The 17,298-nt window shown below is 43.2% G+C and overlaps 1 protein-coding gene across 1 annotated transcript; it reads right to left on the bottom strand.

The window, feature by feature from the left end:
- Positions 1 to 529: 529 nt before the first annotated feature.
- SNTN (sentan, cilia apical structure protein) lies at positions 530 to 16,859 on the bottom strand. The gene is made up of 4 exons (XM_003409818.3): positions 16,625 to 16,859; positions 14,142 to 14,176; positions 5,144 to 5,283; positions 530 to 909 (listed from the first exon to the last, which is right to left on the bottom strand). Exons 1-4 carry the CDS (start codon positions 16,801 to 16,803, stop codon positions 760 to 762), a joined length of 504 nt encoding a protein of 167 aa, XP_003409866.2. The 5' UTR covers positions 16,804 to 16,859; the 3' UTR covers positions 530 to 759.
- Between the last annotated feature and the right edge of the window lie 439 nt (positions 16,860 to 17,298).

The raw sequence follows: 17,298 nt of genomic DNA on the forward strand, positions 1-17,298 counted from the left end.
AGTGATTGAATGACTCCAAGACAAGTGCTCTAAGTCACCAGTGATGTAGCAAGAGCAATGTGATATTCAGTGGTATCAAATATGTCATAATATAAAGCACCCAGAGACTACATTATTCAAGCATTCCTGATAGGGATGAGTAAATTCTGGAATAATATTGACTTTGATTATTAGAAATCAGAATCATCCCAAAGGCTTAATCAGTGTCGTCATCCCTCGGTATCCACGGGGGATTGGTTCTGGGACCCTCTGTGGATACCCAAATCCATGGATGCTCAAGATCCCTATATACAATGGTGTGGTATTTGCAGACAACCTACACACATGCTCCCGCATACTTTAAAGCATCTCTAGATTACTTGTAATACCCAATGCAATGTAAATGCTACGTGAATAGTTGTTACACTGTATTGTGTAGGGAATAATGACAAGACTGGAGGTGAATAATGTTCCAACAATGAGTGCTGGAGAGAGGCCGAGGATCTGAGATGCTGGAGGCCACAGCACGGGGTGCCTTACATCACTTCAATTGCCTGGATTCAGTGTAGTGCTCGGTGTGTGGCAAATTCAAGTTTTGCTTTTTGGAACTTTCTTTTTGTTCCCCAAATATATTCTATCTGAGATTGGTTGAACCCATGGCCACAGAACCTATGGATACTGAGGGGCTGACAGTATTCAATTAATTAAAACTAAGATAGAAACTTGCTTAACTGCTTCACACTGGCTTTGCCTTTATTTTGTTTAACTGCATTTTTAAAACTATTTTGTGCTCCATATATTTTGCAGCAGATCTGACATTACAGTGACACTTAGGAGCAAGATCATGAAATCCTCAAAGTCAAGCTTATTTTCCGTGTGCTCTTCCAGTTCAGAAAGGATCTGTCTGTATTTTGGCTTGGTTTCTTGTCCCTGTGAGAATGAAGAAGGGTAAGTAAAAACCCAACGTGCTGTGCTGCCCTGAGTTCACGGTAATAAGCTATAATGAACATCATTAGCAATAACTGCCTGTCAAGTTGCTGCCGGTGCTATCAGCTGAGCACTGGTTTAAATATTTTTAGGACTTACCTCATTTCATCCTCGCGGTAACCTTATTGGATAAGTACTGCTGTTATTCCTGTTTTGTGATGCATCATCAGAGAGTCAGTGAGAATTCAGGAACTTGCCCAAAGTTAGGTACTATTGGTATAGACTGGATTCTTAGCCTCATCTATGGATCGAGAAGCCGTGCTCTTACCTACTAAGCTATCAGCCCCTCCATGGACATAGATATGGTTATGTTTTCAGATTTTCAAAATCAAATCCCTTAATAAGGAGCCCTGGTGGTACAATGGAGCCCTTGTCTGTTAGGCAAAATTTTGGTGGGACAAACCCACCCAGTAGCTCCTCGGGAGAAAGGCCTGATGATCTGCTCCCATGAAGATTACAGCCTAGGAAACCCTATGGGGCACTGCCCTGTAACATGGGGTCGCTATGAGCCGGAACTGACTCAGTGGCACTCAGCAACAAACAACAACATTTACTATGGGAAGCGTCCACTTTGTGTTCACTAGCAACATGGAATAACAGCTGCTAAAAGAGAATATGTGCTTGGGAAGGTGGTTAAGCATAAATGAAACCCAAGTTCACAGTCCTCACAAACAGTAAGACTGAAGGAAAAACTGATCAGTATATTTAATTAATTAAAAGTCAGATAGAAACTCTTTAATTGTACATAAAAGGAGTGACTTTTCAGTTTCAAACCACTGCAGTGACACTAAAAACATTAGGGTCATTTGATTCACTGTTGCACTGAGCTAGGTTTACATTTAGTTCAGCCCAGACTTCTCACTCATGTGCCCGCTGTCAGATACATCACACCAAAGACTAGGGCACTTGACACGTTCCACTTAGAGGCTTCAGCCAGTTCTTGCTTCTCTAGACTGGCTCTCCTCAAGAGATCACTGATGCAGAGACGGCGAAGGGAGCCCTCCTCCCAGGTCTGAGAGCTGAGTACTGTTTTGAAAGGGTCAGATTCCAACACAGCGATTGGACTGTTTTACTAGTGGAGTGGTCTACTGTTGGCTCAAAGGTCTGAGATGAGTGTAGGTCTTCCTCCATTTTTCTGTGTATTGTAAGACCAGGAAGCTGACGAGGTCCAGTCCTCTTGGGACATGATCAGTCATCTTGCTTTCTATCTTTTTAGCAGTACCTTTAGGTGCTCCGTTTTATTATATTTAAATGGCTATACCTGTTGCTGTCTAGTGAATTCTGACCCATATGGCCTTATAGGACAGAGTAGAACTTTCCCATAGAGTTTCCAAGGAGCAGCTGGTGGATTTGAACTGCCAACCTTTTGGTTAGCAGCTGTATTACTTAACCACTGTGCTGCCAGGGCTCAAAGTAAAAGGCTAACCGTGTGCGTCAGAGTAGAGCTGTGCACCAGAAGATTTTCACTTGCTGATTCTTCAATAGATCACCAGGCCTTACTTCTGAGGAGCATTTGGGTAGACTCAAACTTCCAACCTTTCTTTTAGCACCTGAGTGCTTAACCAACTGCACAACCCAGGGACTCCTTAGGGTGCATGTTTGGACGTTTGGGAAAGGGGACATTCCCCAAAGAGCTCAGGCCTGAGCCGAAAGGTCCAGCTCAGCTTTCCAGAGAACCCCACCCTGGGATTTTAGGACAAAGCCCAGTTACAGATGAAGTGGGCTTCGCTGTCTTTGCCATTGGCTCTGCACATGTACGTGCCTTGGGGAATCTCACAGAAGGGGTGGTCGGCCCAAGACAGCATTCCGAAGTTACATGTTTGCTGAGTGAAGTCAAACTACCGCCATTGGTACTGAGAAGGCTCCAGGAAGAACTGTTCCCTCAGGAGCCTCTAAAACACGGCTCTGATTGAGTGTGCCTCTCATCTCCAGCAGAGCAGCATCACACTGAGGCCTAGGTGTGTCTGCTGCTACAAAGACCCAGAAATTCCCTGCCTTTCCTGGCTTTAGCCTGCACTTAGGGGCACGAGGCTGAAGGTGTCTTTCCTAACGCGTTTGATTTTTAATATTTTCCTCTGGTGTCCTCAGAGGGGTGATGGATGAAATCGAGGGGATTCATCCACTGGGCCTTTATTTTCATACTTGTTAAGCACTTCCTGAGGATTTGCCAGGCCACCAGGTACAGCCTGGGGAAGCAAACATTACATGTGAGACCTGGTGCAGAAGCCATTACAGGTGAGGCCTGGTACAGCAGACGTTAGAAGGGAGGCCTGGTGCAGGAAATGTTACAGGTGAGGCCTGGTGCAGCAGACGTTACAGGTGAGGCCTCTGATACTCGGTTTGCATTGTGGAGGATTTACCTCCCCTTTGTAGGTTCCCCAAAGCTTTTTATCTCACACCAAATCCTGCCGGATAGTTCTGCTGAAAAAAGGATAGCTTTTCTTAAATTTTTTTTTTTAAAAAAATAATGCCTGTTTAGTATAGAAAATTTAAAAACATATATTTTTTAAAAAGTAGAATGTACAAATAACCCTATCATCCAAAGGTGGCTGACTACTACTAACATTTCTTTCCAGTACTTTTTCTATGCATCACACCGTATCACACACACACACCCAAGCATTTTTGAAATAATTACACACTCACAGGAAGTCATATTCTTCACCCAGCTTTCCCTGGTAGGTAGTACACTAAAAACATATACATAATATATATACGTATACTTTTAAATATGGAATTACATCATTTTCGTTTTACTAACTCAGAGCACACATAGAACCTTGGCGATAACCTTCTTTTAAGTTCTTTCTTGCTCTGCCTACCAGAGGCTCTGCATGGGGCTCCCTTTTCTTCTTACACTTTTTCCCTTTGTCAGTATTTCCCAGAGTCTGAACACACTGCTGGCTGAATGTAAAGCTGTTTTTTGATACAAGAGTAGATGTTAATAAAAGAACTTATAGTCATCTGTTTTTTTTTTACTCTTATCTCCCACTTTCACCTACTGAATTTACATTTAAAATAAAGTATCCTTATAAAATAAATTTATTTAAGTACAGAGTGAATGAAAACAATTCTAAGTAATAATTGGTAAATATGGGAAAAATATTGACGATGGTATTGTAATGACTGAAGTTTAAGAAATCTACCCTTTGGTGATTTAGAGCGCCCCCTTCAGAACAGTTTCCATCTATACTCTCTGAACTCTCAGTTTTGTAGCTGTAACCCAGATCTCTATCCTGACCTCTCAGCTCTAAATCCTGTTGCTGTCTGAGTATATCCACTTGAATGTCTCACTGACGCCTTCAAATCGACATAGCCTAACAGAACTCATCTTCTCCTGCTCACTTCCCTCCACCTCACCCTGTATCTGCTTATTCTCATCTTTCTCTTCTCTGGCAATGGGACCACCAACCATTCTCATTCTTCGCTCCCTTTCATGCTTCAGTTCTCACAAGCCAATCAATGATCAGGGTCTTAATCTTCTTCTTAACCTCCAAATGTCTCTTGTATTTGATGTTTCTCTCCATTTCACCACCCTACTGGGAGCCACCACCATCTTTTGTTTGTCTTGCTCCCCACAGTTACTCCCTTCTTCTCTGTCCCACCCTCTGCTCTAGTCTTGTCCACACTACAGCCGTTGTTATCTATTAGTCCTGGACTTAGGAACAATTCGTGGCTTCTTCTTGCCTCCAGACTACGCCTCTGAAAGGTTTGGGTTCTGCCCACCTCCCCAGCCTCATCTCCCACCATTTGACACATCCCTTGCCTCCTTGGAGTATTGACCTTCCAGAACCTTGATCTGCCTCCTGGCTGTTGCACCTGCCATGTCCTCTCCTTGGACTGCCATTGCTCTCACCTCCCTGCTATGTTCTGCTTATTCTTCAGATCTCAGCTTATAACTTAATTTTCCAGTAGCACTTCTTTGATCACTGCCCCAGGAGAGCACCTCTGTTCTACTCTCTCACTGCCCTTTGAATATTTCTAATTACTTTTCAGCATATCTCTTTAATAGTTGTTCATTGTACTGGCCCCAGTGCCCAGCTCACTGCCTTTGGCAAGTGCTCAATAAGTGTTTGCAAAACAACGTCAAGGTGGCCTTGAGCTGTCGTCGTCGTTGGCTCTTCTGGCTAGCCAATATGGGTAACCCCTCTTTCTTCATGCATATTACCCTTCTCACCTCTGTGAAACCCCCAAATTGGCTATGCAGCAGATTTCTGGCGGTAGTTTTTCCAAGTTTGCCATCAGGGTCAGAAGAGTTTCTGAAAGTCAGAGCGAAGGTGGCCATGGCTTTTTCCAGATCTGAGCCCTTCCGTAGAGCTATGAGAGAAGAAATGGGCAAAGATGCTTCCTAGGCTAGAAATAACCCTTCCCCAAACTTGGAGCTGTATCTTCCAAGAGTACTGGGTGGAAGAGGGTTGGAGGGTGTCAGTGTGACCCTGTGCTTAGGCGCTTTTCCTCCCACTCTGGGAGGGACATGGGGTTGTCTGATCCTGGCTCTTTAAACAGGGGAGAACAAAATTTCCTTCAGAAGCAATTACACTGAGTAGAATTAGGGTGGGTCCCTCAGAAGATGAGCCCCTCAGGTTGGAAGGCACTCAAAAGATGACTGGGGAAGAGCTGCCTCCTCAAGGTAGAGTCAACCTTAATGACGTGGATGGAGTCAAGCTTTCAAGACCTTCATTTGCTGATGTGACATGACTCAAAATGAGAAGAAACAGCTGCAGACATCCATTAATAACTGGAACCTGGAATGTACAAGGTATGAATCTAGGGAAATTGGAAGTCGTCAAAAATGAAATGGAACACATAAACATTGATATGCCAGGCATTAGTGAGCTGAAATGGACTGGTATTGGTCAATGTGAATCGGACAATCCTATGATCTACTATGCTGGGAATGACAACTTGAAGGGGAATGGTGTTACATCCATCGTCAAAAAGAACATCTTCAAAAAGAACATCTATCCCAAAGTGTAACGCTGTCAGTGATAGGAGAGTATCCATATACCTACAAGGAAGACCAGTTAATACAACTATTATTCAAATTTATGCACTGACCACCAAGGCCAAAGATGACGAAATTGAAGATTTATACACTTGACAGGGCTGGGTTTGGTTTGATTTTTGGACCAACATCTGCAGTCTGAAATTGATTGAACATGCAATCAAGATGCACTGATAATTACTGGTGATTGGAATTTGAAACTTGGAAACAAAGAAGAAGGATCGGTATTTGAGAAAATAGGTCTTGGTGATAGAAACCATGCTGGAGGTCGCATGACTGAATTTTGCAAGACCAGCAACTTTTTCATTGCAAATACTTTTTTTCGCCAACATAAACAGTGACTATACACATGGACCTTGCCAGGTGGAATACACAGGAATCAAATCGACTGCATCTGTGGAAAGAGATGATGGAAGAAATATCATCAACCAGAACAAGGCCAGGGGCCAACTTCAGATCAGACCATCAATTACTCATATGCAAGTTCACGTTGAAACTGAAGAAAATTAGAACAAGTCGACGAGAGCCAGAGTACAATCTTGAGTATATCCCACCTGAATTTAGACACCATCTTAAGAATAGATTTGAAGTGTTGAACACTAATGACCGAAGACCAGACAAGTTGTGGAATGACATCAAGGACATCATACATGAAGAAAGCAAGAAAAAACCAGACAAGTTGTGGAATGACATCAAGGACATCATACATGAAGAAAGCAAGAGGTCATTAAAAAGACAGGAGAGAAAGAAAAGACCTAAATGAATGTCAGAAGAGAATCTGGAACTTACTCTTGTCAAGTAGCTAAACCAAAACGAAAAAATGATGAAGTAAAAGAGCTGAACAGAAGATTTCAATGGACAGCTCGAGAAGACAAAGTAAAATATTATGATGACATATGCAAAGAGCTGGAGAAAGAAAACCAAAAGGGAAGAACACGCTCAGCATTTCTCAAGCTGAAAGAAAAAAATTCAAGCCTCAAGTTACAATACTGAAGGATGCTATGGGGGAAAATATTAAATGAGACAGGAAGCATCAAAAGAAGATGGAAGGAATACACAGAGTCACTATACCAAAATCAATTGGTCAATGTACAACCATTTCTGGACGTAACATATGCTCAGGAACTGATGGTACTGAAGGAAGAAGTCCAAGCTGCTCTGAAGGCATTGGTGAAAAACAGAGCTCCAGGAATTGACGGAATACCAAGTGAGATATTTCAACAAAAGGATGCAGTGCTGGAAGTGCTCACTCATCTATGCCAAGAAATTTGGAAGACAGCTACCTGGCCAGCTGACCGGACGAGATCCATATATATGCCTATTCCCAGGAAAGGTGATCCAACCAAATGCAGAAATTATAGAACAATATCATTAATATCACACACAAGCAAAATTTTGCTGAAGATCATTCAAAAGTAGTTGCCTCAGCATATTGACAGGGAACTGCCAGGAATCCAAGCCAGATGTAGAAGAGGACATGGAGCCAGGGATATCATTGCTGATGTCGGATGGATCCTGGCTAAAAGCAGAGAAAATCAGAAAGATGTTTACCTGTTTTTTACTGACTATGTAAGGCATTTGACTGTGTGGATCAAAACAAATTATGGATAACATTGCCGAGAATGGGAATTCCAGAGCACTTAAATGTGCTCATGAAGAATCTGTACATGGATCAAGAGGCAGTCATTCAAACAGAACAAGGGGATACTGTATGGTTTAAAGTCAGAAAAGGTGTGAGTCAGGGTTGTATCCTTCCACCATACCTATTCAATCTGTATGCTGAGCAGATAACCTGAGAAGCTGGACTATATGAAGAACAGGGTGTCAGGACCGGAGGAAGGTTCGTTAACATCATGCGTTATGCAGATGACACAACCTTATTTGCTGAAAGTAAAGAGGACTTGAAGCACTTACTGATGAAGATCAAAGACCACAGTCTTCAGTATGGATTACACCTCAACAGAAAGAAAACAAAAATCTTCACAACTGAACCAAAAAGCAGCATCATGATAAAAGGAGAAAAGATTGAGATTGTGAAGTGTGTCATTTTACTTGGAAGCACGATCAACAGCCATGGAAGCAGCAATCAAAAAATCAAAAGACACATTGCATTGGGCAAATTGGTCGCAAAGGACCTCTTGAAAGTGTTGAAAAGCAAAGATATCACCTTGAACACTAAGCTGCACCTGACTCAAGCCATAGTGTTTTCAATCACCTCATATGCATGTGAAAGCTGGACAAGGATTAAGGAAGACTGCAGAAGAACTGGTGTCTTTGAATTGTGGTGTTGGCGAAGAATATTGAATATACCATGGACTGCCAGAAGAACAAACAAATCTGTCTTGGAAGAAGTACAACCAGAATGCACCTTAGAAACAAGGATGGGGAGACTACGTCTCACATACTTTGGACATGTTATCAGGATGGATCAGTTCCTGGAGAAGGATTTTATACTTGGTAAAGTAGATGGTCAGCGAAAAAGAGGAAGACCCTCAACAAGATGGATTGACACAGTGGTTGTAACAATAGGCTTAAGCATAGCAACTATTGTGAGGATGGCGCAGGACGGGGCAGTGTTTCATTCTGTTGCGAATAGGGTTGCTATGAGTGGGAACCGACTCAATGGCACCTAACAACAACAATAGGAACACCACTGTATATAAGGGACTTAAGCATCCTCAGATTTTGTTATCTGTGGGGTTTCTGGAACCAATTCCCTGCTGATACTGAGGGATGAGGGACAACTATATTGTGATCCTGGTCAGACTGGTCGGTAGTGGTAGCTGGGCACCATCTAGTTCTTCTGGGCTCAGAATCTCACTGTCTTGATTACCATAACTATATAATAAGTCTTAAGGTTAGGGAGAGTGGTTCCTGCCCCTTTATTCTTCTTTTTCAAGATTGTTTTGCCTATTCTAGGGCCTTTTTCTTCCCATACAAAGTTTAGAATAGGCTTGTTTATCTACAAAAAACTTGCTAGGACTTCGACTGGAATTGTGTTAAACCTATAGATCAGTTAGGGAAGAAATGACATCTTTACTATGTCCACCCTTCCAATCCATGAACGGGTTATTATACCGTTTTATAAATGAAGGAGGAGCTGATCTTGGTAAGGACACAGAACCAATAAGTGGCAGAGCTGGATTTTGAAAGCATGTCGAAAACAAGCTTCATGAAGACAGAGACTTTGTTTACCTGTCTTGTTTTCTGTTGAATTCTCAACTCAGTGCCTACAGCATGATACCTGCTTAACAAACATGTGTTGAATGAATGACTTGCTTCCTGATTTCCTATGTAATTTCCGATTCTCAGAATCACCCTGACCTTTGACTTGTACCTACCATTCCCATTTCTGACTGTTTGCCTAGAGGCTGCCCCCTATCTAGCCTAGACCTGCAGCTTCAGAAAACTCCTTGATTCTGTTTCTGACTGTTTTCCCCCATCCTTAGCTACCTCTTTTCTCTACCTCTGCTACTCCCTCCATTGCTTAACGTTTTCCTGTTCATGGAAGCACAAGGAGAAGGCCATATTTCTTGTAGCTCACAGTTGGTCTTTTTGGGGTGTGTGTGTTTGAAATGTTGGAGTGATCTACTGCAGTATACTTCCTTTTTTAATGGTGGTAGCCTTGAGTTGAAGGAGCCCTGGTGGTGCAATGGTTAAGTGCTCAGTTTTAAAGGCCTTTAGTATAATCTCTATATTATAAAGCCCTGTACCTTAAAAAAGCAGCCCTGGTAGCACAGTGGTTAAGCACTCGGCTGCTAACCAAAAGGTCGGCAGTTCAAACCCACCAGCAGCTCTATGGGAGAAAAACTGGCAGTCTGCTTCCGTAAAGATTGATACCCTTGGAAACCCTGTGGGGCAGTTCTACTCTGTTCTGTAGGGTTGCTATGGTCAGATTCAACTTGATGGCAGTGGGTTTGGTTTTCTGGTTTAAAAATATGTGTAAATTCTAGCCCCTACACTGTTTATGGTGCCTTGGTGGTGCAGTGGTTGAGAGCTAAGGCAGCTGCTAACCAGTAGGCTGGCAATTTGAATCCACCAGCCGTGCTTTAGAGACCCTGAGTGGCAGTTCTACCCTGGCCTATAGGGTCACTATGAGTCAGAATCAACTCGATAGCAGTGGGTTTGGTTTGGTTTTGGTATAGTGGTTATCATCCCATTTGGGAACGGGTTTTCCTTTTTATATTAATGACACAGTATTAGTGTAAGGTGTGTTTTAAGTTAATCTCTTGAGATAGAAAAGAGCAGATTGAGCAAGCAGAGATGGGAGAAGATAGATGACATGCCACATGGAGATCACCAAGAAACCAGGAATAGAAGCTGAGAAAGAGACAAGGGCTTCCTCCAGAGGTGACTGAGAGAGAAAGCCTTCCCCTAGAACCAGTGCCCTGAATTGGGACTTCTATCCTCCTGAACTGTGAGAAAATACATTTCTGTTTGTTAAAGCTACCAACCTGTGGTATTTCTGTTATAGCAGCACCTAATAACTAAGACAGGACTGAGGAATAAACTCCATTTCTAAATAGTCCTATCTCTAAGAAGCAAATTGCTTGGAGAAAGCAATATTAATCCTTTATTGTTGTGAACTACCATAGAGTTGACCTCCTCACACATGGAGACCCCATACACAATGGGATCAGACCACTGTGATCCATGTTTGGAAGTTGATTGCCAGGCCTTTCTTCCTACTCTGTCTTAGTCTAGACTGTCCAGTGAAACCAGTTCAACATCATAACAACATGCGAGACTCCAGTGACAGTTCGTTGGTGGCTGCACTTGAGGCGCATTGGCCAGGAATTGAACCCAGGTCTCCCACATGGAAGACGAGCATTCTACCACCAAACCACTGCTTTCCCATTAATTCTTGAGGAGGTAAACATTTCTTTTGTAACCTGGACAGTTAATTTAATAATTGTTGCTGTTGTTGTGAAGTGCCATTGAGTCGGTTCTGATTCAAAGTGACCCTACGTACAACAGAACAAAACATTACCTGGTCCTGCTCCATCCTTACAATCAGTGTTATGTTTGAGCCCATTGTTGCAGCCACTGTGTCACTCCATCTCATTGAGGGTCTTCCTATTTTCCGCTGGCCCTCCACTTTACCAGCATGATGTCCTCCCCCAGGAACATTAGTCAAGATAATTAGTTAGGGCCTTAGTTTGAGCTGCTCTCCAGGGTCTGAGACTGTTGATAGAGGACAGCAGCCACTTGCTCTCCTGGGTGTCCCCTCCTGGTGAGGAAGGAGTGGATTTTTCAGCTGTGAGTGAATTTGCAAAAAAGCTAGGCACCTGCCTTGGTTCCTATGTGCCAGGTTCCTTCCATTCATAATCTTATTTAATCCTACTTAGTGAACTCGTGGAGGTAGGGACTCTTGTGTCTCAATTTTACACATTGGACTCCTATGCAGGGAGAGACTAAAAGCCTTAAAGTCACATTGTAGGGTGGCCAAGGTGGGATTTGAAGGTCTGCCTGACTTCAAGACCCATGGAAAGATCAGCCAGCTTGGAGTGCCTCCTTGCAGGGCATCCTGTGGAGGTTGTGATATCCAGACATTTTCCAACCCTGTGTGGAACTCTTGGTTTGACTGCTGCTGTCTGGATGAGGACTCCATTTGGACTAGCTACCTTCTCTTCCTTCTCTTTTTTAAAAAAAGCACCACCTTGCATTTCCCCCCAGACTGTAAAACAACATATGCTCATGGCAAAAGCACAAGTAGAAAATATTAAAAATAAAAGATAACGAGGACTTCTGGTTATCCTACCAATGCTGATGATATTTTGCAAGAAGCTTGGTTTCCTGTTTTTATGGTTGGGTTCTTCCCTTAATAAACCTAGCATGTTGCCTTCTAACCCCTGCCCTGTCTGCCTCACAGAGTTGTGAGGAGTACGCGAAATCATATTACAAAGGGCTAAGTGCATTAAAATGCAAGAGATTGGTGTTTCTGTTCTGGTGTCTTTTATTAGCTCTCTTGCCTCTGCCCTGGGGGTGGAGGAGAGAGTGGTAACCCAGGCTGCTTATGTCTCCCTCTCCTGCTATTTTTTCCTAGCTCACTTTGTATGCTATAATAATACTGAACTGTGTGGGGCTTCCTAAACTCTCTATTCATCCAACAAGTATTTCTTGGCAGGGCCTATTCTAGTTCTGGGTGTCCCTGGGTTGTGCAAAAGGTTAATGTGCTCACCTGCTAACCAAAAGGAAGGAGGTTGAAGTCTATCCAAAAAAAAAAAAAACACCTTAAAAGAAAAGCCTGGCAATCTCTCCTGAAAACTCAGCCATTGAAAACCCTGTGGAGCGCAGTTCTGCTCTAACACACGTGAGGTCACCATGAGTCAGAGTTGACTCCACACCAACTGGTTCTTACTGGTTTCTGCCAGTTCTGGGGGTGAAGTAGGGAACAATATCAAAAGAACAACCCAGTCCAGTATGACTCAAAATTTCCCACTGCAAAACTGTCCTGAATGGGAAAAATTGTGTAAGAAATGTGATAGAACAATTATCAAAAGTTCCTGAAATTGTATAAATTGTAAAAAAGTAATGGTTGGTCTGTTGTGTTGTTATAATGTAAAAATCAGGGATGGATTACCCAATAAGCAAGGTAAGCATGGGCTAACTCGTGCTTGTTGTTGTTGTTAGGTGCTGTCAAGTCTGTTCCGACTCATAGCAACCCCATGTACAACAGAACAAAACACTGCCAGGTCCTGCGCCATCCTCACAATTGTTCTTATGCTTGAGCCCGTTGTTGCAGCCTCTATGTCAACCTATCTCATTGAGGGTCTTATCTTTTTCTCTAACCCTTTATTTTACCAAGCATGATGTCCTTCTCCAGGGACTGATCCCCCCCCGCCCCGATAACATGTCCAAAGTAGGTGAGACATAGTCTCGCCATCCTTCCCTCTAAGAAGCATTCTGGTCATACCTCTTCCAAGACAGATTTGTTTATTCTTTTGGCAGTCTATGGTTTATTCAATATTCTTCTCCAACACCAATTCAAAGGCACCACCTCTTCTTCAGTCTTCCTTATTCATTGTCCAGCTTTCACATGCATATGAGGTGATTAAAAACACCATGGCTTGGGTCAGGTGCAGCTTAGTCTTCAAGGTGACATCTTTGCTTTTCAACACTTTAAAGAGGTCTTTTGCAGCAGATTTGTCCAAAGTAATGCGTCTTTTTTTTTTTTTTTTCTTGACTGCTGCTTCCATAGGTGTTGATTGGATGTAAGCACAAGTAGTGCTTACCTTGCTCACTGGTAATCTGTCCCTGTCGGAGATTGTAAATTTGAAAAGAGGCTTTGATTCTGTAGGAAGGTGCTGTAGGGTTGGGAGAGAGACAGATGCCAGCCATACCTAGAAGCAGAATCTTTGATGTGGTGAAAAAATGTGAAAATTTTCACTATAGATTATCCAGTAAGCAAGGCAAGCACCATGCTTACCTTGCCTATTGGATAACCCCACTGGCAAAAATAGTAATACTGTCATTAAGATGAAGATTTATTTATATAAAAATTTAAAGAGTCTCTTCTGGAGAGTTGGCCAGCTGTCCAGGAGGGAAAGGCGACTGCAAAATCATAATGTCTTGCTGGATGTTTTCAGAACATGGAAGGGCAGCCCATGCTTGTTACTCTGTAAACATTCAAAGTCACACATTTTGGAAGAAGATAATGATCCAAGTATATGTGTTTTTCTTTCCTTATATTGCTGTTTCCATAGCAATATTATTATCTCATTACCTATAAAATTGAATTCTGAGGGCAGATATTTACACTTTGGGAATTGGCCACACTGTTTCGGCTCAATCAGCAAAGGCAGCCAGGAGTTGGCTGTACCTTGAGCACCACTGAATCCTCATGAGTCAGACTCTCGTGGTTCTGCTCCTGACATCCTGAGGGTGCAGCCTGTCCAAAGGCAGTGGGACTCCTGGGAGGTCACTGAATTAGGAGTTAGGGGATCCACGCTCTCATCTGAGCTCTGCCTTTAATGGACCCACCAAGCTAATTCCTGTCACCAGACCTCAGTTCCCACACTTTAAAAAGAACATCATGAATGTTTAGATGATACATCTGCAAGTTCCCGTACAACCCTGACATCTTTGATGTCCAATTATTTTAAAATCTTGACATGCCATCCTGCCTGAGGGAAGTGCAGACACCCCACTCACCCCACGGCTTCCTTACCTTCTATTGAAGCCAGTTGTTTGGATATTGAAATGCTGCCAACAAAATGAACAAAACATAATAAGACTTTGGGTATTGATAGCATGCTCCAAAGTAAAACAATATCATGATTTTAAAATTAACTTATTTAAAAAAATATTCGAAATACTATTTTATTGTGTTTAAGGCGAAAGTTTACACAGCAAATCAGGTTCCCATTTAACAATTTCTACACAAATTATTCAGTGATATCAATTACATTTTTCACAGTGTGCCATCGTTCTCATTCATTCCTTTCTGGTTGTACCATTTCCAGTTCTCTAGTTCCCTGCCTCCTTACCTTCTCATCTTTTTGACCATTTGGTCTCATATAGATAATTTTTAAAAGGAGTTCATTACTCATGGGTGATAGTCTTTATTTTATGAGCCAATCTGTAATAAAATTAACTTATTTTGTTATTTGACTAGTGTTCATTGAGCACTCTAGTAGAGCAGCCAGCTGTCTGCTAAAAGCCTCTCCCCTTGCCACGTTGTAAAGAAACACTTGGCCAGAGGCTGGCCTGTTAACCCACATGTCCCAGGCTTCTTTGCAGTTATGTGGCAGTGTGACTAAATTCCCTCCAATGAACTGGAGTGGAAGGAAAGCCCACATCTTCCATGTAAGCACCTCCATGCTCTTTTCCACTTTCAGCTGACTGATATGGAAATTACCATAAAGACTTTGAAAACCACGTGTTGAAGATGGCGGGGCATCCCTCAGCCTGGGTCCCTGTGTGGCTGCATGGAGCAGAGTTGCCACAGACCTGGGACCCCCAGTCTGGACTGTCATATGGAAAATAAAAATCTAACTTCTTGTTCTATAAACCACTGAGATTTTGAAGTTTATTTGTTCCAGCAGCTTAGCCTACCATACTAAAAATCTAGGTAGCCTGCTGATGGGTGGAGGTGGGTCAGTGCATGCTCCTTGCCCTCTATGGGTTTAGAGTCTGGAGGCTAAGACAGACGTTAAACACGTATATAGGGCAGAGAGGAATAAACCCAGTCTATAGGTCATGGCAATGACATTTTACCTGAGCCTAATGAATCGGTAGGCATTTGTCAGGTGAAGAAGGTGGAAGGGTGTTTCAAGCAGAAGGAATAGCGTGTGCTGAGGCTCTGAGGTGGGAGAAAGCAAGACAAGATTGAAGAACCAGAGGAAATCCAGTGAGGCTGGAACCTGGAGCAGGATGGAGACAGAGGTGGAAGATGAGGCGGAAGTCAGCGCCAGGGCCAGAGCACTCTGAGCCTAGAGCACGCTGAGCCTTTGTGGCCTCATGAAGGACTCAGGGTGCCATGCTAAAGGCATTTGGGGAGTAAGTGAACGACAAAATCTGACTTGCATTTTGGAAAATTATGTCGCCTACTACAAGTAGATGGGAAAGGGGCCAGATTGGAGGCAGGGAGATGAATCTTGCCGCCTTTCAAAAAGCAAATCAAAGTTCACTCTATACTTCATGCCCCAATGGCTGGGGTAGCTTTTGAGAAAGCAAACATAAATAAGAACTTGGTCATAGGGTGGACAATTCCCCAAAAGGAGCTTTTGGGTTCAAGCCCTGGTTTTGGGACTGACCGGTGGAGGGATCATCTCCTTTGGGGGCCTTATTTTCTTCTCTGTAAAATTAGGAAGCTGGACCCAGATCTCCTGGACGCCTGGGGAGTTCATCTTCATCCCCTAAAGCTCTGCGCCATCATCATTGCTTCACAGGGTGACATTCTCTACCTCTATGCCGCCTGTTCATTTTGCACAGTGTGCACTCACAACGTGGCCTGTGCTCTTCTCTGTTGCCGTGGTCCTTGGCCTCCCATGAGTCTGGGAGGTCCACGAGAGCAGGCTGTGCTATCCCTATACCTCCCACTGCCCACCTACCAGAGGACTCACCACCTGGTAAGAGCGCAAAAAAATGTTTTCTGAACTAAGTAGGTCCCCTTAATAGAATTACAGGGGACAGATGTTTTTCATTTATTAGACCTCATTTTACACATTTGAATGATAGGAGGAAATTTCCCTCTGTTGTAGATAATTGGAAAAAATATGATGTTCAGTTAAAATCCTTACCAATTTTAGATTTATAAATATTTCTCAAGAGGCAATCAAAGATATTTGTGTTAATCACATCACTCCTTCAGTTTGCAGTCAAAGTCAAGTTAGTTCCTTTTGTTTTTCAAATTCAATTGAAAGCTGATTAGGGTAGGTAACAGGTGCCAAACTTACACTATCTTGGCTATCAAGCTGTTGAGATGAAAATAAAAACCAAACCCGTGGCAGTCCAGTTGATTCAGACTCATAGAGACCCTATAGGACAAAGTAGAACTGCCCTATAGGGTTCCAAAGAGTGGATGGTGGATTTGAACTGTCGACCTTTTGGTTAGCAGCCAAGCTTTTAACCACGACGCCACCAGAACTCTTTGGAAATATACTAGCAAGTTAAATGAAACTCAGTAAAGGAGAGCCAAGTGCCACTGACCTTTTAGGCATTTTCCTAGGTGCTAAAGTGGATGTTGGGGCTGCAGAAGGACTGGGTCCCACTTCCGAGTGGAGCGCTTGGTCCTGGGTGCTGTGGGTGCAGCCACACATAGCTTGGCCCTCTGCTGTGTGTCTGTCCTTCCTAAGCAACAGCCACTTGCCCACTGTTGCTATTGCCATTCACCCCATGACAACTATACAATGGCACTCTTAGAAGGGCTCTCCCTGGTGTTTCCGTATGTAGACATTAGATCAATCCACTCATTTAATAAATATGCCTACTGTGGGCTAGGCACCATACAAGGTGCTGGAGGCGTCAAACACAGGCCCTGATCTCAGGGGGCTTAGTGGGGGTGACTGATATTAACCAGGTAATTGCACAGAATGTGTTACTCCATGAGACTGGCATAAGTCAGGGAGATCAGGAGGCATCTCTAGGGAAGCAGTGCTTGAAGAGAAGAAGGGGAAGGAAACTGTACTATTAGCAGGAGGAAGGCCTCTGCCAAACCCCCAGGAGCTCTGGTGGCACAATAGTTAGACGCTTGGCTGCTAACTGAAAGGTCAGCGGTTTGAACCCATTCAGCGGCTCTGCAGGAGAAAAATCTGGCAATTTGCTCATATAAAGATTACAGCCTAGAAAAACCCTCTGGGGGAAGTTCTAATCTGTCACATGGG

The sequence above is a fragment of the Loxodonta africana genome, chromosome 22 (assembly GCF_030014295.1).
Source record: "Loxodonta africana isolate mLoxAfr1 chromosome 22, mLoxAfr1.hap2, whole genome shotgun sequence".
Taxonomy (NCBI): Eukaryota; Metazoa; Chordata; class Mammalia; order Proboscidea; family Elephantidae; genus Loxodonta; species Loxodonta africana.

Coding starts and splice junctions, on each gene's coding strand:
- SNTN (XM_003409818.3), bottom strand. CDS start 16,803: ATGGCAATAGCAACAGTGGGCAAGTGGCTGTTGCTTAGGAAGGACAGA. Junction 14,177..16,624: donor CCTAGGAAAATGCCTAAAAG/GTCAGTGGCACT, acceptor TTTTGTTGGCAG/CATTTCAATATCCAAACAAC. Junction 910..5,143: donor AATTTGGGGGTTTCACAGAG/GTGAGAAGGGTA, acceptor TCATTCTCACAG/GGACAAGAAACCAAGCCAAA.